At 35.1% G+C, this 27,484-nt stretch overlaps 1 protein-coding gene across 9 annotated transcripts in view; it reads right to left on the bottom strand.

Annotated features, from left to right (window-relative positions):
* The window catches only part of NEK1 (NIMA related kinase 1), a 100,734-nt gene that overhangs the window by 44,811 nt on the left and 28,439 nt on the right, over positions 1 to 27,484 (bottom strand). For 6 of the 9 annotated variants that reach the window (XM_036031991.1, XM_036031990.1, XM_028519670.2 and 3 more), the window contains 7 exons: positions 23,573 to 23,724; positions 19,134 to 19,193; positions 18,839 to 18,898; positions 18,697 to 18,744; positions 18,454 to 18,528; positions 13,046 to 13,209; positions 9,388 to 9,490 (listed from right to left, as the gene is read on the bottom strand). In XM_036031991.1, the coding sequence (XP_035887884.1) occupies positions 9,388 to 9,490; positions 13,046 to 13,209; positions 18,454 to 18,528; positions 18,697 to 18,744; positions 18,839 to 18,898; positions 19,134 to 19,193; positions 23,573 to 23,724 (662 nt within the window). Of the gene's footprint in view, positions 1 to 9,387; positions 9,491 to 12,853; positions 12,986 to 13,045; positions 13,210 to 18,453; positions 18,529 to 18,696; positions 18,745 to 18,838; positions 18,899 to 19,133; positions 19,194 to 23,572; positions 23,725 to 27,484 lie in introns of all 9 variants that reach the window. The other 3 variants (XM_028519672.2, XM_036031995.1, XM_036031996.1) reach the window with 2 other exon arrangements.

Consider the following 27,484-nt stretch of genomic DNA (forward strand, 5'->3'; position numbering starts at 1 on the left):
ATGAATGTCCAATTTCTTCAGCACTACTATTGAAAAGCCAATTCCTTCCTCCATTGAATTTGCTTCTTTGTCAACAGTTGGCATCCTTGTGTGGACCTATTTTTGAGTTATCCATACTGATCCACTGCTGTGTGTGTCTATCCATCCACCAGCACTATACTGCTATTTGATTACTGGAGCTGTAAATAAGCCTCATCATCAGCAATAGTCAGTATTCCCACTTCAGTCCTCTTCTTAACTTGTTTTGGCTGCCTTAATGCATTTCTCTTTCCAAATAAATTTTAGAATAAGTTTGTCTATGAGATTTCATCAGGAATTGCCTTAAACATATAGATCAATTTAGGAAGACCTGCCATTTTTACTATATTGAGTCTTCCAATTTATGAAATTGGTATGATTCTCCAAGTATTTATACCTTATTTGATTTCATCAACATTTTGTCATTTTATAACTGGAAATCACACAAATCCTGCAAGTTCTGTTTAATTTTTTCATTTTTTCTTTGGAGCAACTGTAAATCATATTGAGTTGTTTTATTTTAATATCAGTTTCCACTTGTTCATTGTCAATGTATAAATATTTAGTTGATTTTTATTAATACTGTGTAATTTTGATTCTTCTGAATCTGTTCAGGTTTCTTCTATGACCCAGCATATGGTCTACCTTAAATAAAGTTCCATTGGCAACTGCAGAAAAATAAAAGGACATTCTGGTATTGTGAGGTAGAATGTTCTGCAAGTGTTAATTAGATCTTAGTGGCTTGTGGTGGTGTTTAGCGATTCTATATCTTTGCTGATTTTTGTCTAGCAGTTCTGTTGATTGTTGAGAGTGGAGTATTCAAGTCCCCAGAGATACTGTGGATTTGTTTATTTCTCCTTTTAGCTCTATGTGTTTCTCCTTTATGTATTTTGAAACTTGGATGTTTGGTGATACCCATTTAGGATTGCAGTAACTTCATATTGAACTGATTCTATTTTTATGTGATATCTGTCTTTATCTCTTTGCCCTTAGGACTGTATTTGCTATGTTTACAACAAATTCTTTTTTGTTTACTTTGTTTGAGAATGTCTTCCCTTCCCTTCAATCCTGAAGGACAGTTTCATCAGATATGGGATTCAGGACAGTTCTTTCAGTATTTGAAAAGGCTATGCCACTTCCTCATGGACTCCATGCCTTCAGGTAAAAAATATGTCGTCTTTCCAACTGGTGCTCCTTCACAGGTAATGTTAAGATGTTTTCTATGTCTTTTACTTACAGGTATTTAATAATGTTTCTTAGTAAAAAATTAAGTGTATCCTATTTGAGATTTGCTTAGATTCTTGAGTCTGCAGATATGTCTTTCACCAAATGTGGTACATTGTCAGTTGTTATCTCTTCAAGTACTTTTTTTCAGTCCAACCCTCTCACTCATGTTTTGGGCCCCAATGAAACGTGTATTAAATCTTTTGTCATTATTCAACAGATCTGTAAGACTCATAAATTTTTATTAGTATTTTTTATCTTTGTTGTTCACACTGAGTAAATTCAATTCATCTGTCCTGTTCAGTGATTCTATCTCCTGTCATCACCACTACTAACACTATTAGTGAATTTTAAATTTTGGTGATTATATTTTCCAGTTATATAATTTCCATCTAGTTCTTTTTTTATAACTTCTACTTCACTGAAATTTCCCATTCATTCAAGAGAATTTTTAATTGCTTGTGGAAGCAGCTTTAAAATCTTTGCCAAATAATTCCAATTATCTGCTTCTTCTGGTACTAGTAGTGTCAGCTCAATATCCTTCCTCATTCAAATTGTGGTTTTCCTGGTTCTTGGTGTGACAAGCTTTTTTTCCTTATATCCTAAATATTTAGTTATTATGTTAAAAGACTCAATCCTATTTATATCTTCTATTTTAGCAGGCAGTAGCCCTATTTAGGTTTAGCACTTATGTTCTGCCCTACTGTTGTGGGCTTTTATTCCAATGAACTCCTGTAACGCTATTCTGGTCTGCTTCATTGTTCTGGTGCTTATGGAAGTCTCTGCCATCTTAGGAAGATGGGAGTTGCTTCCCTGGGCCATCTGCTATTACAGGAAGATCTCTGGAGGGTGGGAGGTAGACACATGCCACTGGGCCTGGTCTCCTATGTCACCAGGTAGAGAGCATGGAAAAATAGCTTTGTGGTGACTGCTGTTGCGGGGTAGATGGAAGTGGTCAAGGGCTTTGCTGCCAATGATAGGTCAACTGCCCTGTGAGTCACCTGCCCATGCTCTGCTTGCAGAATGGGGCTGGGTCAGCCTAAGGCTTCACTGCTGCCAACAGCTTAAAATTACTCACAAGAATCCTGCAGTAGCAGGTACTGGGATTCTTCTTTTCCAATATTTTGGTGAGTGAAAGACTTTTCTTGTTTTCTTTTTTTCTTTTTTCTGTGTTTATGGTCAATCTGGGTTGTAGGCATGTCCAGCCTCAGTTCAGAACATATGGGAGAAACTGAGTTTATTCCTCAAACCCTAAAGTCCCTAGACAGTTCCTCTTCTTTCCAGCATTTAGAGTCCCATTATCACTGTGTGTTATACCTAACTATATTTAGAGAGGAGGAGCAGGGAAAAGTGAATCTTCGCCTTACTGTTCTTAAACTGTGCAGAAGCTACTTTTTAGTGGCTAGGGTTTTTGCACTGCAATGCATTCTATGATGTGACCAGTACACGAAAGTCAGCAGAGTTACATGGCATTGTTGTAAAAACTAAAGAGAATGTTATGGGTTGAATTCTGTTCCCCCAAAATTCACATGTTACAATCCTGACTCCTGGTACCGCAGAGTTTGACCTTATTAGATAGGATCTTCATCAAGTTAAAATACAATCATTAGGGTAGGCCAATGATTAGTACACTTATAAAAAGGGGATATTTGGAGATAGCATGTGAAGAAGAACAGCATGTGAAATTATGGCAGAGATTGGAGGTGATAATTCTGCATATCAAGGAATGCTAAAGATTGCCAGACCACCACCAGAAGATAGGGAAGAGGTATGGGACAGATTTTTCCTTATGGCCCTCAGAAGAAACCAATCCTGTCAACATGTTCTCAGAGTTCTACCTCCAGAACAGTGATAATAAATTTTTGTTTTAGCCACTTAAGACTGTGGTATTTTGTTACACTAGCTCTAAAAGACTAATAACGTCAAAAACGCATACAAATTGCTTAACATAATGTCTGACATAGCAAGCTTCCAAAACCAGTAGCTATTATTTGTCTATCTCCTTTATTCCTTATCTTAAATTCTCTTTCTGACACAAAACCTAGGATATTATAGACAATAAATGTTTGCATAATACTAAATAAATGCATGAAGGAATAAAATATTTAATATAACTGCACATTTTAAAGGCATTTTTCCGTTAGTATGATACAGAATGATTTAAGATGAGCTAAGAATGTAATTTCTCAAGGGAAATAATACTCCATTATGTTTTATTCAGAAGTTTTTCTGTTAAGTTATTCAACAGAAAAAAATAGATAATCAAGAAAAATTCTTGTACATCTGTACTAGGAAATATGCACAAGAATGTTCAAAGCAGAATTAGTACCAACCTACTGTCGGGAGAGTTAATAATTGTGATATATTCACCAGTGGAATATTATACTGCTATACTCGACTACATGAAAATCTTAGAAAAAAATAATGTTGAATGAAAAAAAGCAAGTGCTAATCTATATACGGTGTATTTTTATAACGCTCAAAATAAGCAAATCAGAAAAATGCATTATTTATGCACATACACAGAAGTGGAAAAAAGTATTTTAAAAAGTTCATAGGAATGATAAATCCAAAATTTAGGATAATGGTCACCACTGAGAAAGGAGGAAGGAACAGGTTAGGGCAGGGATTGGCAAACAATGGTTCAAAGGACAAACCCAGTGTGCCACCTACTTAGGCATGGGCCATAAGCTAGGAATAGTTTTTCACATTTTTAAATGATGGGAAAAAATGAAAAGAAGAAAATTTCACAACCTCATGAAAATCACATGAAATTCAAATTTCACTGTGCATAATTAAACTTTTTTTAAAGCTCTTCCATGTTCACTCATTTATACAGTATTTATGGTTACTTTTGTGCTACAGTGAGAGTTAGTACATGACAGAAACTTTATGGCTCAGAAAGCCTAAAATATTTCCTTTCTGTCCCTTCACTGTAAAACATTTGCTGATCCCTAGATTAGAGAACAATACACAGACTGAAATTTATTGTTAGTCTTCTACCTGCTGGATATATTATTTTGCTTTAGAATTTTTATATATATATATTTTTCCATATATTCTTTTCTAGCAAATGTTGTACTTTAGAAAAATTTGAAAAAGTTTTACAAATGGGAAAAATAATCTTTTCAAAATACACAATTTAGTGTTAAGAATTTAATATTCAGATACTGTAGATTAAGATTCAGCAAACTATAATCTCCAGGTGTGCTGCCTCATGGTGTAAAGAAAGTGTTACTAGTGCATAGCCACACCCACTCTTTTAGGTTTTCACTGTCATGGCAGAGTTGAATAGTTATGTTAGGACACCATATGGGCTTCAAAGCCTAAAATATTTACTACCTGCCCATTTACAGATAGGCTTATCTATCCCTGCTCTACAAAATTATCATGTCTACAAGCTGTACCCAAATTAAAGGAAATACCAATAGGGGATTTTAAAAGGAACAAACAGTGCAGTAAAACAGTTGAAAGCATAACCTTGAGAGTCAGACAGCTAAGCTTGCACCTGCCTCTGGACGTATTATGTGGTCCTCAATAAAGGTCTAATGACTCTGAGCCAGTTTTAAACCTGCAACTTAGAATAATAACCCCATCCCAGAGAATTATTGTCAGGTTTAGATTTATAGTAACTTTAGTAAATTTTTATTAACACTGTTCAGACAAAAATAAACACATCACTTGACTTGAAGTCGTTCTTGTTACAGTTCCCCTAAACTATGTTTTTAAAATTTCAGTCACCCAAACATCGAAAATTTTGAATTCCTACACAAGCATATGATATTATCTTAAAATCCATAGTTTCTTTAAATTACAATTCAACCTAAAAATTATTTGAGTTTTCAACGCTTATTCATAGGTCAGAGATTTTGATTTCCATACAATGTATGGAAATACAATGTTATCATTTGCCATACAATGTTATCATTTATTAGGATTTCCCAAAGCAATTAATAAAATGTACTAGTTAAATAATTTAACTACAACAGTTTCCCATTTCCAGAGGATTAATCTTTAAGATCCAGAGCTTAATCTTAATTGTTTAGTTTGTTTACTGGTGTGATTTTTAAAAGCATTAGAAAACGCACATGAGGTCTAAGACCTACATCTGTCACAACCTCTGGAAGATTGCTTCTCTTCATCGGGAAGAGGAGATGTTGTGAGTGGATATAAGGATAAGTCACAGTGTAAATGTACATGCATTTTTAACCTGTACAAACAAATAATGAGCGTTAATATATATCAATGGAAAAATATTGTGTGCTGCCTTAAATTACTGATGTTGACATATTTTTCTTAAAGAGTGAGGGTTCTTATCTTAAATATTCCTCATTGTAGTGTGCTATAGGTACCGTTATTATATAAAGATCTCAGCAGTTACAATGTTGGACTGAGAAGCAAAAGTTGTTACAGCACACAAACATGCATTAATAACCTGTATAAAATTAGCCCTCAAACATTATTCCATCCATACTTAACATCAGGGCCTAGTGGCATTCCTCACATCAGCATCTCTGCTGGATCCATCTCTCCCTGATTGCTGGATGGTGTAAACACATGACAATATAATGCACATCTAATACAAACTGACTGACACAGGAAGATGCTAATCTTGCCAAAGATGAAGGATTCACGATGATGATGACAGTGATATTGGAAAACTGCTCAGATAACATGCAAAATCATCTACAAATATGACAGAATTCAATAAATTAAGTGAAAAAAAGAAACCACAAAGAATTGACATTGACTTTTGAAAATATTTTGGGTATTAAAAATTAAGAAAAGACCTTTGGAAAACTGACAAAATCTCGGCCACTGTTCCAAAAAATGACTCTCTTTTGTAATATAGTTATAAAAGTAAAACCTAACAAGAAGTGAATGATATATCATCTTTCATCGATATGAATATTTTTTACATTTTAGTATCTATGAAATGGATGCATCTAATTATTAATTTAATGACACCTTATAAACTGTTATAATCTTATGAACTACTGGCCAGGCAGGAGTTACAACACAAATTTTACTGCCTGAGAAATTTAGGATCTTTTTATTAGTTTTTTCTTTCTTGGCATCATAACCAGAAAACCTCTCAGAGTTTCCATTTTAAAAGACCATGTGAGCCCTTTAACAGCAGAGTTTTCTCTTTCTGGGTGTAGAAGTGACCGTCGGGAGTTTGAAACAATGGAGGGGTTGGATGCAGGAAAAAGGACATTTCATGCAGGCGTTCCAATCCATCTGTCCAGTAGAAATTCTCTTAAGGAGCAAAAGGAAAAGAGGCAGTATTTGAAGAAATATTAACTGAGAATATCCCAGAACTGAAGATAAGTACTCAGATTGAAAACCTCCAGTCGGAATCTGAGTTGAGTTAATGAAAAAACAATTAAGAAACATTCAAGAGAAATTCTAGAATATCAAGAATAGCAAAAGAGTCCTAAAAGCTACGAGACGGCAGAGGCGGTGGGCGGAAATCCCTCATAAAGGAACAGGAACCAGAACACAATCACATGTCTCATTAGCAATAATGAAAGGAAGATGATAAGGCAGTATCTTCAGAGTGGAATGGAAAAGAATTTGAAACTTAGATTTCATTATCCAGCCACATCGTCATTCAAGACTTTCAAATGCAGCCACGATCAGATCTCCCACCCTCCCTGAACGACTAAAAGTCTGGACCAAATAAACAAAGCAATGCTTTATCAAACACTGGACAATAGGACAACCATCCTTGAGAGAAGGTAACAAGTGAGCTAAGCCCAATGACCGACTCCTTGCCTGACAGAGTTTCCAGGCTGCAGCACACGTCCCCACACAGCTCAGCAGTTTCCCTGAGTTAAGGAAACAACAGCCAGAGCTTGGGAAGTTGATCACTAAAATTTGCAGGATGGAGAACCAAAGAATAGAAGGCTGCACAGAGACGAGTACTGGAGATGTGTTCAGGGTTTCCTCTGAGTCTCCTGCTGAGTGACAATTAGCATAATGTCAATAATACCTCAAGGCTCACTTAGGGCTGGGAGTACTTCATTCTTCCAGCAGTCACAGTAGAAAGACTTCCAAATTACAGGGAGTTGAGTACTCAAGAGTACCACCTCAGCAATGGGCCAAATTAGTTCAAGACTGATGGCCGTTCTGAACCTGTCTAGCAAAGCTTAGAAGCTACCCTTGAAAGACTTAAACTATTTCCAGGTGACTTAAATGCATACCAGGAAGAACCAACATATTTAAATTAAAAAAAAAAAAGATTAAATACACAATGCCTGGCATCCAATCACAAATTACCAGACAAATAAAAAAGCAGGAAAAGATGACCCCAATGAGTAGAAAAATCAATCAACAAACACAGACTTAGAAATGACAAAGATAACAGAATTAGTAGATAAGATCATTAAAATAGCTATGATAATTATATTCCATATGTTCAAGAAAGTAGAGAAAAGCGTAAATATTTTTTTAAAGATTTATTTATTTTTAGAGAAAGAGGAAGGGAGGGAGAAAGAGAGGGAGAGAAACAACAACATGTAGTTTCTTCTCATGCATCCCCATCTGGGGACCTGGTCCACAACCCAGGCATGTGCCCTGACTGGGAATCAAACCTGTGGTCCTTGGGCTTGCAGGGCAGCACTCAATCCACTGAGCCACACCAGCCAGGGCAAGAAAAGCATAAATATTCCAAAGAGAGATGTGGAAAGTATAAAAATTAACTAAATAAACGAACTTTTAAGACATAAAAAATTCAGTATCAATATTCAATATTCAAAATTCAATATTTTAAGAGATAAAATACACAGTATCTGGATGGGATTAACAGCAGATTACACAAAGTAGAAGAAAAATCAATGCACTACAAATACAGTGATAGAAGCTACCCAAAATGAAACACAGGAAAAAAGAGTGAAAACAAATGAACAGATCAGTCAGCTGTTGAGAGAGCATTACATGTTCTAATATATGGGTACTGAACATCCTCAGGAGGAAAAGAGAGAAGAGCAGACAAAAACATTTGAAGAAATAATGGATGAAAATTTTTCAGATTTGATAAAAATTATAAACCCACAGATCCAAGAAGCTCAATGAACCCCAACAAAATAAACATGAGGAGTACACTAAGCTACAGTGTAATGGAATCACTTCCAGTGATGGAGAGAGAATGTTAAAAACCATCAGAGAAAAAAAAAACATGCATACATACAGAGATAAAAGGTAAGAATGACAGCAGACTTCTTGTCAGACATGCCAGGAGATAAGTGGGGAGATACTTTTAAAGTATTGAAAGAAAAATCTTTCAGCCCATAATACTATAGCCAACAAAAGTATTTTTCAAAAAGGCAGCAAAATACTTTTTCAGACACACAAACACTGAGCAAATTCACCAGCAGACCACTGCTATAAATTATCATTTAATAATGAAGACAAAATAAGGACATTTCCCAAAAAATCTTGAAAAATTTCTCTCCAAAAGGATTATCAGAAAACATTCTCCAGCATGTAGAAAAATAAACTGAGGGAAAAACAGTAAAGTGGAAGGAACAATACTAAAGAAAGAAATCTATAAATCTTGATAATTCTAATTGTTTTAAAATATTTTAAATTAAAATCTGTAGCTAAAATTCCAGATGCCAGGACGAGAGGTATGGGGCAAGAGAAAATGCTGGATGTTCTCTTCTACTGTCTACAGCATACAAATACGGATTAATTCCAGATATTAGAGACACATAAACCATTGTATGTTAAAAATATAAAGGGTAACCATTTAAAAAATTAGCTATCTTCCGGTGATATATTTCTCCTCCCAAAAGTCCTAAATTGAAACGACTGCATTAGGTCACAAAGATACCTCTTACGAACTTATCGTAGATTTAAGTCTAACCAAAATATGTCACCATGAATTGACCTTACATGGCTGTAAGTTCATACAGCTATGAACTCACTCCCAATTAACCAAACCGACAGCAGAATGTTACCCTTGGTATAAAAGATATAGCAGAAGAGGGGTTAAATAAGTTAAGATATATCACAACTTTACACTCTGCAAATGTTTAGAGTAAATGTTTGTAAAAGATTACAGTTCTTTCCGTTTATACCTACCTTACTTCACTTTGAACACTAATACGTTCAAAAACCTCGAAAGAAAAACAATCATACCATATGTCCTTCGGCACGAGCTTTATTCTGCCTTGCTTCCCGTTTCCGCTGTAGGAACTCTTCCACTTGTTTAGCTCTTTCCACAGCTAGCTGCCCTCTTTGCCTGAGCAATGTGAACAAATAGCAAAGTCAGAAATTCTGAACATGAAATACTCCATAAAGTTAAAAATTATTCTACATGTTTTCTTTGTTGCAGAATAGGAAGAAAGGCTGATGTAAAATAAAATCTTCCTCTGTAATGAAGAAACACCTATGTGTACACAGGACCAACGTTGCATCCAGACCAGACACACCTCATCCATCCTGGAGTCATACAGCACACATTAGGACTGGTAGTGGACAGCGCGTGTGCAGGGCAGAAGCACAAACAAATTTCTCTTTCATTATTCCTAATCTTCAAGCTACCATGACTTGGGTGGGGTTTATTGCTGAATTTGGTGATGTGGAACTAGATTAAAATTCAGCTGCCTAGGCATATTTGAGAGTCATAATTAAAGGCTCTTAACCAGCTTTAGAGATTATCTAATCCTAGAAGATTCCAATGACGGAAATTTCCCAAGAATATCTTTTAAGTACCACATAAGGTAAATGAACCTTAGGCCATGCGCATTCATAGCTTTGTGGTGGGACAGATTTTAAGTTTTTATAGCTTAATTTCATTTCTAAAATATTTTTAAGTTTCGGTTGGTTAACAAAATATGTAAAAGACGATTATTTGAGGCATAAAAATAAGAAGTGTTTAAATCTAGTGGAAGATAAGAAAAGGAATTATTGCATGTAATCTTCAGGGCACAACTGAGATACAGTCCTGAAGAAAGGCCATAGGGAGTTTGTGGGCTTTAGTAGCCAAAATCCGAGTAGAAGCACAGGCAACAGCTCACTCACTTTTGTTCCTCAACTCCACAATTAACTATGATTACTGGGGGTAATCATATGATTACTATGAGTTCTATGATTACTGGGGCTTGGGTTGTATTTAGTTTTGTCTCCTACACTTAGCATGGTAATAGGCACAATATATATTAGAAGTTCAATAAGTGTTTGTTATTGATATTTTTTATTTGTAGTCTAGACTCAACATGTTTATACTTTTTAGTGATTCAGAGAAAGATACAGAAATATAACTGGAAAAGATTAAAACAAATAACCATGCTATTAATTTTTTCCTAACCTATTTATCTTACTTTTTCATAGCTTTGATATTCGAGGAATTCAGACATTGCTTTTTACTACATTTTTTAATTTCATACAAATAAACTTTTCTTTTTGTTCATTTTCGAAATTGCTACTATACTACTTTAATTTTACTTCAACACTGATTAAAGAAGGATATAGATATATTTTATAGAGTTCTGAAACAAGCTTTACTTGGAAGCTCTTGACATTCTTCTGTAATTAAGAATAGTCTAAAATAATTTTATGTGGCTATAAGTAGAAGAGATTAAATGTAAGAGTAACCTTGTTAAGATTTGTAGTAGTAGAATAGACTTCTATATAAGACAGTAAACAATTTGATTTAGGTAGTAGATACTAATATATGATACAGGCAAGGCTGGATCCTGGCCAGCGATAGCCCCATTTATATAAAGTTGGGCCTGAAAAGGGCAGACAAACTTTCAGAAGGTATGATGCTCAGACATGTCTACTGCAAAACCTGGGGACACAGAGGGCCAATCACAGATTTACTTTTAAAAATTCTATATATAGGTGGACCCACGCAGTTCAAACCCATGTTGTTCAAGGACCACTGCAGATGAAAGTTCATTCAGCATTTAGAATCACGTTTCATTTTTAAAGTACCCCAGATTTTAAAACCAACTAAATAACTTTTCAGCCTGTTCATTAGGAGTATCTCAAGAAGCTGAGCAAGTTTCACAAAGGAGTGTACTAAGGAGCTGAACTCTCCAGTCAGATGGACTTAACTTAAATCCCAGCTCTAATACTTCTTAGCTGCCTAACCATGCCTAGGTTTTAAATCTCTGTAAGTCCTAATTTCTTCATCTTTATTTAAAAAATAGTATCTAATTCAAAGGGTTGCTGTGATGAATGGATACAACTTGTTATGTAATAAGTGTTCCATAAATAGTATCTATCATGGATTATAACTCCAGTGCAACAGAAGAAAATGTATGCTATACGTTTAAATAGAGCTAAGCCCACCAAAGTTGATACAAATAAGGAGTAATGATCTCACAACCAAAAGCAGTTTATAAAAATGGAAAAATTAAAATACTGAAACTGTATCTGATGCTCAAAAAAAGATTGACCAGAAAGTGTGGTGTAGTGGAAGATGTAACTGAGACACAACTATTTAAGAATATCTGAAACTCAAGTATAAATACATGCAAATGTTTCAAGGTTATAACAGGAGATTGATGCAAATGGCCCAATGTAGTCCATCATTTGTCATTTCAAGTGTGAAGCAGCAAGAAACATTCTGGAAGATGAACACTGTAAAGAAGCAAAACATAGTTTTTCCTATTTTCTTTATACTATACATACTTATTTTAGGAGGTATGATTAAAAAAAAACCAAAATAAAGCCAAACCAATTACATACTAGAAAGAGCAATAACATGAGAATAAAAGCCACACATAAAATTTGCTTTGCCATCTCATAAAAAAATTTATATTTACGTGTGAGTCTGTATAGCCTTCCTTTCTCAAAAATGGAGAAGCCACAATGAGCTTAACACCTCAGACTACTGCATATAATTCATAATTTTAAATTTATGTTCACCTCTGCTCAACTATCTTTTAGTCATCTTTTCTAATGACGGGGAACATAAAGGTTTTTATTATACTCAATAGTATTTTCCTTAAAAAGACAAGGAAAAAGCAAGGTACCTAAATTTTAACAAAGTGATATTCTGAAAACTAAAATGTTTTATAAAAAAATGGGAATGTCTAAGAAAACACATATGCTTACTTAAGAAAAAAAGGAACCATGCAAATTAAAACTACTGACTACTACCATATTAAATTAATTCAGTGGAAGAAAAGGAAAAATCTGATGAACAGGATCATACAGAGTCATAAATCAGAGTTGGATGTAAAGAGAAAACAAGCCAAAACAACAAAGAGAAAAGTGAAGTTCTAAGTGATGAGGAAAAGAAAAAAAGACATGCTTTGTAGTTTTGCATAAAGTGTGATTCCATTTAAATATATTCTGATTTATTTAAAGCAAGTGGATGAAGTTATTACAACCATATGTTAGCTCAAAGTTATCGCATGCTCCTTTAAATAGTATGTTCAGCCTATAAAAATTAGGCTGAATTGAAGAGCTACATGTTTGCCATATGTAATCAAAAACCAAATTTGCACCTGAGAAAATTACTGCAGCCGGAAGGCAAAAAACAGTCAACGAAATCAATGAAGAAAATATTCACGAAGTACAGATACTAAGCTAGACATGACATAAGGCAAAATTACACACAAGGATGAATTTATGAATCATGAAGTCCAACTGGTCTGCACTAGTCTCTTTAGACATGGCCTTCAATCTCTTCAAAGTTTTTCTAATAGTGTCAACATCAGGACAACAGTGATGACCTGCAGCCCCATTAGGAAATCCTGGAAGTACTCCAGGTGAAATTCCTCTGTAGGTAAATATGCACAATGAGTTGTATTACTTTCTCTGAAGCAAAGCATAGCCATACCTTCCTGGAAGCCTTTGCCCATGTATTTCTCCTTTCCATTTAACTTCATTATTTTCTGCTCTTTGTTGCTGCATTTGATCAAAAATAGCATGATAATGTTCATATTGTCCTCGAGAGGAAAAAGATGATGGAGCCACAGCCCCTCCACTGCCAAAAAAGGTAGCCTAGGAATTAAACAAACAGCTCTTAGATGTCTGTCTCATAACACCTAAAACACCTGCACTATCCTCAAAAAAAAAAAATTTTAACACTTGACTCTGTTAAAAAGTAGTTATCTAATTTGAAAATATTAATAAGCATATATCCTAAAGGAAAACATCTTTTTGCTATAACTATTAACAATCAAAAAGTAGTATATTTTGTTACTAACAATAAAGTATAATTTAATGTAACAAAAAATAGAAAATGTCACTAAATTTATGTAAATATGGAAAAATCTGGTCTTAATTAACAGGTTTGGGAACAAGAATCTTGTGAACATTTTATGTGATCCCATTTTATTGTTTAAATATGTATAGCTTATAAGTAAAGCAGAACTTGCTTTAATAACACTCAAAATTATAATTTAACAAAAACAGTTATACATGATATTTAATATACCCCAAATCTTTTGATTTAACAAGCAATAAAGATATAAACACCACTGAAACATACTCTAGGCATGAATAAAATAAGCAAAACATCATATCTATCCTTAGGCAGTTTACAAACAGGTTGGCAAACAAAGCACAAAACTAGAAATACATTTCATGAAATACATTTCATTGTGGCAAATGAATGGTAACAGGCACACTCTAAAGCAGTAGGCACTGAACAAATTGACAAAATAGAAAAAAATGTCAGAAGCAAAAACCCCTAGAAATAAAACAATTAAAAAAATAAAACACTGGAAAAATACATTGTTCTGGGAACCCAGCTTTGAAAGCAATGCAAAAAAGAGAGATTTAATATGAGCCAGGGTATTATAGCAAAAATAAGCAATGTATGCATAGGTTGTATTTGGGCTTCGGCAGCAGTGGGAGGGATTAAGAAGACAAAATTAGAAGGAAGGCTACCAGGGAACACTAAGCTTGGTCATGCAAAGCTGGAATAGCTAACTGCTGCCAAGCCTGGGTGTCTGAGTTCATATAATACATAAACAACAAAAAGCAACTTTCTAGTAGGAGTAGCCAACAAAACCAGTTTTTAGGAGTTCAGGAAGTCAAATTATACATGAAAAGCAGGAATAAGAGAGAGAACAAGGTGAAGCACTAATTAGAAGGCCTGCTGTCCTGCCTCCAAGTCAAGAGATCTAAAAATAAAAAGGCAGTCCACTAAAAAGTAAATGCTGAAGGGAGAGCTGGATTCTCTGTGGGAATGACAAAGGATAAAGGCAAAGGCATAAGGATGCAACCCCATACACCTAAGAACTCAGGTGCAAAGAAAACTCACAGTTAGAAAACAGATATCAGAAGAGGGTAGGAGTTAAAAAGAAGTGTTACAGAGGTCATGTTACAGAAGTCATGGTGGAGGAATTTCACTGAGCTGGGAAAATCAGTCACCTCGAATGAGGAGGTAAACACACTGAAAGTAAGACTTAACTGCTGTGACTAAAGTTGAGCGGCAGTGTTTAAAAAACCTGTTTTACTGAAGTGATAAGAACAGAATCCAGAATACTAATAGTAAAGGAAGAGGAGCTTCCAAGTGATAACATCTTAAGGAAGAAGCCTAGCTAAGAAAAGATACAAAGAAACATATTAGAATCAAATAAAAGGAATTTCAGAGTACTCAACGAGATAGAATTTGTCTTAACATCTTGACATAGTAGGCTGCATGAAATATTATAAGAAAGCGTAGTTTTTAAAAATATCAGCTCAAGATAAATACAGACAACTGATTAAATATATTTGAATGGTAAGAGATGAATGTTGATGGAAATGGGTGAGATAATAAGGCAGGAAACTCCATCAAGAGTTCCCTATACACATCTCCAAACTGTGAATCTCAAGGCAAGAATCAGAATTCCAGTCAAAGGTAGTCACATCTCCTATGAGAGTGTTTACTCTTTTAGTCTGGTGCTCATATCACCTTAGCTTGAATTTGAGTGTTTTAATGTTTTTCTTTAACAAATTATGTAAAAATTGCCAAAGATTCCTACACTCAAAATATTGTCAAAAATACTATACTAGAATACTGAAGCAATACGATCTTTTAAAAGTCACTCACTTATTCACCAAATATAAGCATGCTGATGAATTTTGACAAATATATACACTCATGTAGCCACTACCACAATCAAAAGCATATCCATCACCCCAGAAAGTTCCTTCTTGCTCCTGTGAAACCAATGCCTCTCACTCCAGCAAATACTAATCTGCTGTGCCATATAAATTAGATTTGTCATTTCTGTAATTTCATATAAATGCAATCATGCAATACGTACTCTTGTGTCTGGCTTCTTTCACTCAGTATAATGTTCTGACTGACCCATGTTGTTCCAGGTATTAATAGCCCATTCCTTTATATTGCAAATAGTATTCCAATATATTTTCAAATAACAGACAGGCTCTAACATACTATGATTACAACATGATCAAACTACATGTTGAATATTTCTTAATTTTTCTTAAAACATTCTTAAGAGATAACATCAAAAATGAATAAAGCAAAAATGTCCCAGATTTTGCAGATACTAAATAATCAAAGATGGTCAGTTACTTATGCATTAAATAGGTGTCTTATTATTTAGAAGTATATGGTAATAGTCTTAATTTTTAAATACTTCCCTTAATATTGAGTTTTTGTTTCATCTTTATTTTGGGGACTCCTTAATTTGATTCACATTACACTGAGCCTCCAGATCCTTATCAAGTACACAGAAATCGAACAGCCTAAGAAGTAAATATTTCAAACCCTGTGGAGAATAAGTACAGAAACTACTGTATTTTTTGGACTATAAGACACACTTTCTCCACCCAAATTTGGGAGGAATAATGGTTGTTAATGCTGCTGTTGAGTTCTGTTTACATTTACATTGGTGAAATATTATGTTATTTATGTTATTAAATATTTTACATTTTTTTGCTTCAAAATTTTTTTTTCCTATTTTCCTCCTCTAAAACCTAGATGCATCTTATGGGCTGAAAAATACGGGTAACACAGAATTAGAGTCATGAGAAATTTCTGTTAGGGCAAATCTGTTACTTTATTAATGCTAAATGAAAGCATTATAGAATTTAAAAAGTGAAGCAGAAATCTATTAAGTACATAGTATCTAAAACCATTGGAAAATTGTCTCAGTTATCAAACAATATTGATAAAACTGGACTTTAGGATTAAATATAGCTTTAGATATCATAGTAAGATACTTTATTTCATAGAAGAAGATAAACACAAAGGGAGCAGAAAATAATCAAATTCTCAACACCAATCATAGATGATATAAAATGCTTGACAATATCTGAGAGCCTACACCTTGACTGGTAAGTTTTTACCTTCCAATCAGATAAGATATGAAGTTATTTTAGAATGGGCCAAATTTTGTCTGAGTCATTCCTTGTCATTCAGGAGGTAGTAAGTTGTACTTCATAGTAGACAGTACAGTACAAAAATTACAGTACAATTTTAAATAAAATTGTATTACTAAAGATTGTATAAGTCTATATTAATACCGAAGTTTAAAAAGTGACCATCACTGACTTACTGATAAGTAATATAAAAAAACTTGAGCATGTCAAGAGACTGAAAACAAATCAAGAAAGACAGAACAGAACATACATATCTACACAAAACAGACAAAGCAAGCTTTTATTCATATCCTAACTTGTGAAGAAAAGAAACAAGAAGGGCAATTCAACTTGATAAATAATCTATCCGGCACTTAAATAACTAGTTTCATGATCACAGGTCAGAGAAATTCACAGTTTAAAAACATGCTGACCAACAGTCTATTGGATGACGCAAATTAAAATTACACTACAGAGGAATAATAGTGTGTTCATTTTCACTGCTTTGTAACAAATGACCACAAACGTCGCAGCTTAAAACAACATCCGTTCATTATCTCACAATTTTCCTGGCTTAGAAGTCTGGGTGCCGGTTATCTGAGCACACCCGCTCAGGATCTCACAAGGCAGAAATCAAGGTGTCGGCCAGGGCTGCAATTTTCATCTGGGGCTCAAGGTCTTTTTCCACACTCACTGGTTCCTGGCAGAATTCATTTCCTTGTAGCTGTCACGGCCAAGGTCACCCTTTTCTTGCTAGTTGTTGGCCAGAAACCACTATCAACCCCCAGAGACCATCTAACTTCCTTACCACATGAATGTCTGCTTTTCTCCAGGCCAGCACAGCGTATCTCTAACTTTCTTCGCCCCTTCCAGTCTGCCCTGAGGAAGTCTTATAAAATATCAGTGTAATCACAGGAGTTACTATCCCATCACCATTTGCCATAAAATAAAACCTAATTAAGGAGCTGCTATACCACCACTTTCACAAGTTCCACAGATACTCAAGCGGAGGGAAAACACACAATGCATACACCAGGGGTCAGGAATTTGACTGACCATCTTAGATTTCAGTCTACCACAGATATGCAAGGGATGCTTAAAAAGCAAAAGAAGAAATGAAATATAAAGACTGGCAGAAAAAGAAAAGACACAGGAAGTTAACACATGAGACCTTGCTGGCCAAACCCCAGGCACTGTTTTTGAAATTCTTCTTTTTTCTTTTTTTTTTTTAATCTAGAATGTAAGTCTCAGAAAACCTAAGGGATTTGCACAAGGTTATACAGTCTGGATCTATCCAAAGGAAATGTTTGAATTAAGAGGTCTAGGTAAATTGTCAGCTAGGTAATTGGTTATTTAATAACCAGTTAATGGTTAGCTAGGTAGCTGGTTATTTAAGGTTGGAGGTAGAAGTGAGAGTGAGGAAGCAGGGAAGTACACAGGGAAGTAGGGTAGCAAACAAAGAGAAACATGAGTACAAAGACAGAGGTTCAGCAGACTACACACAGTAAGGAAACTGTAAGTGTGGTCTTCAGGGCAGCACGACTGGAGCATATAGTGTGTGGTAGGGAATGGATGGAGACAAGCTTAGAGAAACTGGCAGGGGCAAAGTTAATATGGATCTTCTGAAGACTCAATCTTTGAGGCTATATGAAGCTATAGAAGCACTTGAGGCAAAGGTATCACGTTACTGTATTTGATTTTTAAATAGATTCCTCTGGCAGGAATAGTGTATCATGTATTATTTATCAATACAAGTTATGTATCAGATACATGCAATAAAACTAAAAATTCACAATAGATGCTGAAGAATTCTAGCTAAAACATAAATGTACACAAAGAAGCCAATTATATATATATTTTAAAGAGCAAGGTGAAGCTAGAACGAAATGGCAGAGTACATCTACATTGGTATCAAATGCCTACCTTTACTTCACCACCTCCTCCAGCACTTAGCACGCTTTTCCATCCTTGTTCCCTGGCCCTATTTATTCTCTCCAACTTTAGGGAAAAGAAACAAACAAAACACCACTTCAAGTATTTAGTATAAAATACACAGAATACATTTAGTAATGAAATGGAACTCAGTGTCTTCCTTTAGAGAGAGAGTGTGGGTGTGGTGGGGGGAGAGTGTGGAATGTACCATAGAAACACGAAATATCCCCTTACCCTTTCCTTTTCGTGCCTTTTCATCTGCTCAGCCTTCATGAAACTAATCTGTAATAGTTTTAAAGAAAAACTTCTTAGAACTCTTGAAACTAATATCATTCACAGCTTGGCAAGGGAAGAAAAATAGGAGCAAAAAAACTACCTGATCTTTTTGTTTCTTTTCTTTATCAGTAAATTCCGACCCTCTCTTTCTTGCTGCTTCCTTAAATAAAAAAGAACATTTTTTTTATCAATAATAATTTCTATTTTTCCTAGTTACATCAGGAAAGTCAGTACACCAATTGTAGAGCTATGCCTAGGAAGGTAAAAAAATAAGTTAAAGGTATTTGTTTGAAAGAAATAAGGAGGAAAGGTTTGGAGGTTTTCTATAGCTTTTGCTTCTTTTCTTATAATTAGTTTTGCAAAGCTTTAAAATAAGCAGACAGATGTCTTTATACCTCAAACATTTTCCTCCTTTCTTCTCCAGGATTCACCTTCTTCAATGGAGTTTGATGGGCCTGGACAAAAAGTAAAACTACAAATTAGATAAGGATTTGTTACCTACATTTTTTTCTATATTTGTTTTCTACATTAATATACTTAAATTACAGTAGCTTTCAAGCTTTTTCTAAAAGTAACCCACAATAAGAAATATGTTTCATATCCACTCCCAAAGTTTCACAAAATAACTCTACTATGTTCAGTGGATTCTGTTACTTTCCATTCTATCACTTAAAAAAATGTTTCTGCTCTTCACCCACTAAAATGATTTTGCCACTACTAACAGACAGCAACCCACAGTTTAAAATCGTCCAGAGAGAGCTCTAAGGGCACTATTACTAAAATACAAGGAAAAAAAAATACAATCATAGATAATGCTCTTCATAATATTATAAACACACAGTTAACATTTCAAAGCATGTTCTATGCACACAAAATTTAAACTAATGAGGAATGCTACCCAGGAGCTTTGTAAAAATACATATTCCTTCCACGCGAAGAAACATCATTTGGCAATGAAAAGGAAGGACGGATTGATACATGCTACAATATGGATACCTGCTACAGCCTTGTAGACATTATGCTAAGTAAAAAAAGGCCAGTCACAGAAGACTACATATTGTGCTATTCCAATTACATGAAATGTCCAGAATAAGCAAATCGATACATAGACAGAAGTAGAACAGTGGTTCCCTAGCGGGGTGGGGGTGGGGAACAAACGGGGAGTAAATGCAAATGGGAAAAAGATTTGTTGGGTGGGGTGATGAAGATGCTCTAAAACTGATTGTGGTGATGGTCACATAATTCTGTGAATACACTAAAAACCATTTAATTCCAAACTTTAAATGGATAAATTATACGGTATGTGAATTATTATCTCAATAAAGCTATTTTTAAAAAATATATATCCCCAACAATTGCTGAACCATTATTTCTAAACCTAGAGCCCTATATTCTGTATTTTGACAAGTTCCACAGATTAACTCCTTTACAACAGATCCAGCACAGGTCTCAGAATTTGTGAGCCATAACACCAAACAATTTAAAAATATTAGTGCAAGTATTATACATCCTTACTCTAAATGACCACATGTTAAATATAGTATATATACAATACAATACAAGAATGTTTAAATGACACCTACACATTCTTAGGTAAGTTACATGAAGTCATAAATTTACCTTTCAAAAAGAATATATGCACCCCTATGTTCATTGCAGCATTTTTTTACAATTGCCAAGATCTGGAAGCAGCCCAAGTGTCCATCAACAGATGAGTGGATAAAACAACTATGGGACATTTACACAATGGAATTCTACTCAGCCATAAAAAAGAAGAAAATTTTACCCTTCATAACAGCATGGATGGACCTGAAGAACATTACATTAAGTGAAATAAGCCAGTCAGAGAAAGACAAATACCATATGATTCCAGTCACATGTGGAATCTAAAGAACAAACTGAACTAATAAATAACACAGAGACAGGCTCATAGGTAGAGAGCAGGCTGACAGCTCTGGATGGGTGGGGGGAGTTGGAGGGTAGAGGGATTGAGCAAAAATAAAAAAAGAACTCATGGACGTGTGGTGATTTCAGGGGAATGGGGCGGGTGGAGGTGGAAGAAGGTATGGGGGGATAAAGGGTAATGGGAAAATAAAATAAAAATAGAAATAATCATAAAAGAAAAAATTATATTCATCTCTTCACATTCCATATTACCTTACATATAAGATACTCAAATAAACTGTTCCTATGAGATCACACAGGTATTTTCAGAATACTATGTCTATACAAAACAGAAAAATAGGGTAACATAAAATATCCATACTAAGAGAAATGTTTTTTGTTTCTTTTTTAAAATCAGAGCCAAAACACTGAAATGTATTCATGGAGTGCCCTCTGGTGGCTACATAACCACTTCTTTGTTTTAACAGAAGCCTTCAAACAAGAATTGATTTTTACAGAAACTGAAGCAAAGAAAGTGATGATACACAGTATTTTATGATACTCAAAATACACAAGTACGTTGAATAATAATAACAACTTACTACCTGTGAACTTAAATTGTTGCAATGAAAATGAAATAGAAGACAGTATCATTAAGCAGTATGGTTTTCCTTATGAACTCATTTTTAAGCTTAATAGATTTTTAAGCTTAGATTTTTAATTTAAAAATCTAAGATGCTTTAGATTTTCAGAAAAAATTTACATCCTTTAAAAAACAGAGTCATATAAAAACCCAAAAGGAAAAAGCTGATTTTAAAAATCTTATCTAATTTAGATTTTCCCTTTAATTCCATTAATTGTTAAGATTTGAAAAAACTTTTCAGACATTTGATTGACACTTCTTTTTTTCTATTTTATTTCCCTTTTAAATTATTTCTACTTATTTATTATAATAAAAGACACAAAATTTACCAATGTAATCACTTTTTAATGTTCACCTGAGGATGTTCACTGATTTTAGAGGGAGAAAGGGAGGGAGTGGGAAGGAGGGAGTGGGGGAGGGAGACAGACAGACAGGCAGACAGACGTAGATGTGAGAAACACTGATTGTCTGCCTCCTGGTGCTGCCTTCCCTTCCTCTCTCTTGAAAAGCAATGGAAAAATGTCCTCAGGTGAGAAAAAAAAGCACAGAGGTAGAAGCCTACAACTTACTCCAGGACTTACTACAGAGGTCACAGATGTCCCAGTCAGGAGCTACTACATAACCGTGACAAGAGAGCCCTCAGCAAAAATGCATCTAAGAGAAACTGAGAAGAGAGGAACAGGAGGCAGCACAGACAATTTTTTGGGTAAGTTCTGATGTTAAAGGAAACAGATGTAGGGAAGTAGTTGGAGGGAGATTTGGGAAATAAGGAAAGATTTTTTTTAGAGACTAAAGATACAATATACTTGTTTGCTAACAGGAATGACTCAGTAGAGAGGAGACATACAATGATGCAGGAGAGTCTGAAGGCTGAAGACCTTTAGAAGGGAGTAATAATGATGATGAAGATGATAATAATAATAATACAAAGATGACAGAATTGACTATAGTTGAGAATAGATCATCCAAAGTAACAGAAACAAAGACAATATTTCAAACAGATATGACTGACTGGCAGGAGTGGTTTTGAGAGTGTAGGGAATTTTTCTTCCAATGCTTCTATTTTCTCAGTGAAATAAAAAGCAAGGCCATTAGCTTGAAGTGAAAAACAAAAAGAAAAAAGAAATAACCATCTAGAAAAGAGGAAAGTAAATGGACTGAGGAAATCTAATAGGGTAATCAGAAGGTACTCATTTGACATTGTTGGTTATACATAAAGTGAGAACAGTTTCAATAGGGGCAGGAGAGCTGAGGCTTTGGAAATTATTATAATGTGAGAACATGGAATTTAAGCTAGGAAAGGAAAATATAAACTAGGAGGGAATGACAATGAAAAGTTCCATGAGTCCAAATAAGAAAAGTTTTGGAGGCAGAGCTGTTGAGGAATGAGCAGCAAACATAGAAAGCAGTGGTCAGGGAGTGGGATGTTTATAACACAGACTACAGAATAGTTGCTATTACCGATAATATCAAATTTGATGGCATGAGTACTACAGGTGAGAATTCTAAGGTATGGTGGGACACAAGATCACTGAAAGAGTACAATCAAAATAAAAGGCCATGTATTATTGGAAGGGCCATCTTTTCGGATACTGAAATCACCAGGAATTAAGACAGGGCTGAAAACAGTGACCATGCAGATGACCTAATACAGAGGGGTAACAGATTATTTAGTCTAGTGTCACAGTTTGGGGAAAGGGTGGGGGGGCTGAGGGAGCAGAAAAGAATCTGGCAATGAGAAGGAAACCACCTTCCTCACTCCATCCCTAAACTCAGTGGTATTAACGGATTAGAAAGAAAACAGTCACCAAGTAAGAGAGCTGCCAAACAGCGTGTTTAGACACAAGCCAGGCCTCACACAAAACAGTGAGGACAATCTTCAAAAGTTCAGAAAACAAGGGATTTTGCTGACAACCTACTGTAAGTGGGCTTTGTGGACATATCTGTCTGCTTGTGAATGTTCAAACATAAAAATTTCCCAGATTTTTATCAAGTGTGTCACAGATATTTACCTGTTTTATGCACAAAAATAAATGTCTCTGCTTAGGTTGTTAAAAAATGACTTCATTTATAATATCAGTTCCCTTTTTGTACCAGCTACTTTAGCTGATACGTCTACTTAACGTTTGTGACTTCTGTTTAGGCTTCTTGGTTTGGAAGACTGGTGAAGCAGAGAACAGCAATGTTCTTTAGTAACAAATAAACGCAATCCTATAAATATCAAGATAACTGAATTGAGCTGCAATAAAATAAAATAAGGTCACAGTGAGTTTGTTACTAATGACACAGTGTGTAACATGACCATACCTGTTTATGTTTTTGAAGTGGTTTCTTTTCATGTAATTTTTTATCTCCATACTTCTTATACGTTAAAGGCACTCCATATTTAGCAGCAGGCTTTGTAATTTTCTGAGCAGACATAACAGAAGCCAAGCTTTGTCCCGAGGCTGGTCTTTTAGCTACAGGAAAAGGTAAAAAGAATTTTTTCCAGAGTTCTTTGTTAAACCTTAAATTTTAAAATGCTTCAAGATAGCACTTTCTCGTTTTCGTAATCATTGACACTTAGTTTGAAACTTTTCATTAAACATGTTCACTCCTTAGCATAAGTCAATGCCATAATTATAACTATTTTACTAATGTTATTTCTTGAAAGAAGCAAAAGCCACACTCCTCTAAGATGCTGAAAGTTCTCGTGGAAAAAAAGCACATCGCTAGAATGGACTGTGGGTGGGGACTGCAGGTGTCTGTGAAAACACCAGAAAGCACTGAACTGAGGACGTCAAAGAGGTGAACTGAATTGTATGTGAATTAACACCTCAATAAAGCTGTTATACACAAGTTTTAAAAAGAACATTCACTGTTTTAGAAATTGTTTTCAAAATCAGAACACAAACTTCAAGAACAACTGATAAACATTAATTCTATCACTATCAGAAGCTTGATATCTTCTTCATAAACAGTCTGGATGTCTATACTATAGACTGAAGAACACTTTAAAACAGTCATTATAGCTCAGGATCCCAGGAAATGGGTACCTTTATATACTCTTGATGGGAATATAAATTGGTCAAACTTTCTAGAGAGTTATCTACACCAAGAACGATGTTTATGAAATGACTTTAAAGAAATAATCAAAGAAATAAAAATGTATACACAAGGATAAACCCTGTAGCATTATGTATTAAACTCTTACTGAAGCCCAGACAAGGTTCAGTTTTAGGCCAATGATACATTCAAGAAAACACAGTTAAAGTAAAGTAACTAAAAGGAAAGCCAACTATTTACATCTTTCAAAGACATTAAAGGAGGTCAAGGAGTGCAGTCCACATCAACACTCAGCAAGACCCGCTTTCCTCTAACTATTCTCCACATCCGCTCAGGGGCCTCTCTGCTCAAGCTGGCTCGCAGTCGAAGAGCAGCTTGCTTTCTGCTCCTTCCAGCCTGCTCTCTCAGGATTTTATCATGTGCTAAATCAATTTAAATCAATGTCTTCCGACAAGCATTCTTCCTTTTCAGGAAGGGAAAGAAGGAAGAAATTAACTGGTAGTTCACAATGAAATACCACCATTAAACTCAGTTCTTCTAACAATATTTAGCTGTATTAGAAAATAATCACCATATACTACTGTGAATTAAAAGAAACAAGTCGTTGTTTATAACACAACCCCAATTTTCAACTGCTCTACATGTGCTATCACAAAAAAAGAAAACAAATATAACTATGTGTTAAGATTAGAGGTAATTTTTATTTTCTTCAATTTTTATAATGAATATCTATTATTCCTATAACTTGGTTAACTCATAAAAATAAAAAATATCTATTTGACTGGCAGTTTAGAGATTCATAAGTAATTTGGGTTGAAGATATGAGTATGTCAGAGTAAGGTTTTCCAAACATATACTCCAACTATATCCTGACAGGAACTAGGAAATGCAAAAAAAGTTTCCCTGTGAGAGTTCAACTGTATTAATCCAGCCTGCAGACATACAAAGTTGCAACACTGTAACCTGGACACATGTATAAGTATCACCCAAGGGATACTCTGTATGCCAGAAAAGGGGCAAGAGGCACAAAAGTGTAAAAATGAAGAGTCCCAAGCCACTGTATGACTAGTTCCCATTCACTTTCTAGAGAAGAAGAATTACTTACCTGATTTTTTACCATTTCTCAGGCTCAAGAAACAAGGCCACCAATGGGATGAAGTTTAATATAGGGAGTTGGAGTCCACAAAATATAGGCCCATCAGCAATACGACTCTTATTTTAGCCCCATGCTATTAAATATCTCATCTATCTAACTCTTACAACAAAATAATTTTCTAACTTGTACGTAGGCTTACCCATGTGGAAAGAATGTGCTGGCGTGGGGTATTTCTGGCCTTCGTGACAATGAGGCTTTTCATTAAGACTTGACTTCTCATGAGACTAGACTTTGACTGCCAAGAGAGATATGCTGATTCTGCTGTGTCTGTCCTCATGAATTTTTAGAGCGAACTGATTTTTCAGGAACTGACAGTCTCTCACACTGAGAGGATGGGTCTCAGAGTCTTTAAGAAGGGCTAAGTGTAGCTGGCCTTCCTGAGAATGCACTGCCACACCACTTCCAGCTTACAGAAGCTCAGTTTCTGATACGGTATTTCTTTTTATTAATTTACTCAAACTCACAATGGAATAGAACATGAAAAACATGTTTTAAAAACAAAATACTCTTCAAATCTTAAATAATGTCCATGGAATTTAGAAATCCATTCTGAAGCCATTGTATGTAGAAAAAGTATAAAATCTCACTTTTACACAAATATATGCATATACATACACATGGCATAAAAACTATACCCACAATGTTACAAATATTCTACTGTTAATGCCCACATTTAAAAAAACTATCCTTGGCAAAGCACCTAACTTCACATTAATTAATTTATTTAAAATTATAGAATATGAAGGATTTCTCCAAGAAAAATATTTTACATAAAGATGTACACACTGCCCTGGCTGGTGTGGCTTAGTGGATTGAGCACCGGCCTGAGAACCAAAGGGTCACCAGTTCGATTTCCAGACAGGGCCCCTGTCTGGGTTGCAGGCCACATCCCCAGTAGGGGGTGCTTGAGAGGCAACCACTGATGTTTCTCTCCTTTTCTTTCTCCCTCCATTCCCTTCTCTCTGAAAATAAATAAAATCCTTTAAAAAACCCTACAAAAAGAGAGCATCAAAATATTTTTTTAAAAGATGTACACACTTAGGTTAGACATTTTATAACATTCGATGACAATATTTTCAGAATATCACTTAAGTTTTTGATAAAGGTAAAAAATTTCAAGACAGACTATTTATTTGAGGCAGACAGTGAAAGGTAACAAAGGGCCTTCTGTACATATCTGTTACATCATGTGTTCCTCGGCCTCACTGCAGGTTTCACTCAGTGTAGATGTGCTGGTTTATAAAAACTCTACCACATTAATGGAGTGCAAACCCATCACCAAATGACAACCAGAGAAGGAACAGAACCTACCACTGAAAAGTGGACGTTAAAATAATGAGTCTGTGTTCAATGCATATTAACATATTCACCTACAGAATTTCAGTACACTGTCTTTGAAGCAGTTTTTTCTTTGGTCATGAAGTGTAGCAAGGCATTGATCAAGCTTTATTTGTTTATCTACAGGTACTTCTTAAACCCTAGGACCATCCTCAATGTCCTAGAAATTTTTAATTCCTCGCCCATGGAAGGCATTTCTTACAGCCCAGTATGTGGCCATCACAGACCACTGTGCCTGGCTGGTGCTGCACACTGACAAAGGAAGATGGAAGCTGCTACAAACAGGGCCCGATGGGAAACACTCTGCTGCAGGCCATGCCTGAGTGTGGCTGTCATGTCAGCGCTGGCCCTGGATGTGCTGAGGAGGACATCCAGAGGCCAGGCTTCTCTTAGGGAGGCTGACAGTGCAGCACCAGCAGATACCAAGTTATGAAGTGACTCCTAATTTTCTCCTCCTCCACTATCATTTTATTAACTCTTTTAATTCTTAAAAATTTTTTCAGTTACAGTATATGGACAATATTATACTAGTTTCAGGTGTATAATGTGGTCATTGGACATTTGTATAACTTACAAAGTGATCAGTCCAATAAATCTAGTGCCTACCTAGCACCATACATAGTTATTATATTACTGATTACATTCCCCATGCTTTTATTCACATCCCAGACAAATTTCAT

The sequence above is a fragment of the Phyllostomus discolor genome, chromosome 8 (genome assembly GCF_004126475.2).
Source record: "Phyllostomus discolor isolate MPI-MPIP mPhyDis1 chromosome 8, mPhyDis1.pri.v3, whole genome shotgun sequence".
In the NCBI taxonomy this organism is placed as follows: Eukaryota; Metazoa; Chordata; class Mammalia; order Chiroptera; family Phyllostomidae; genus Phyllostomus; species Phyllostomus discolor.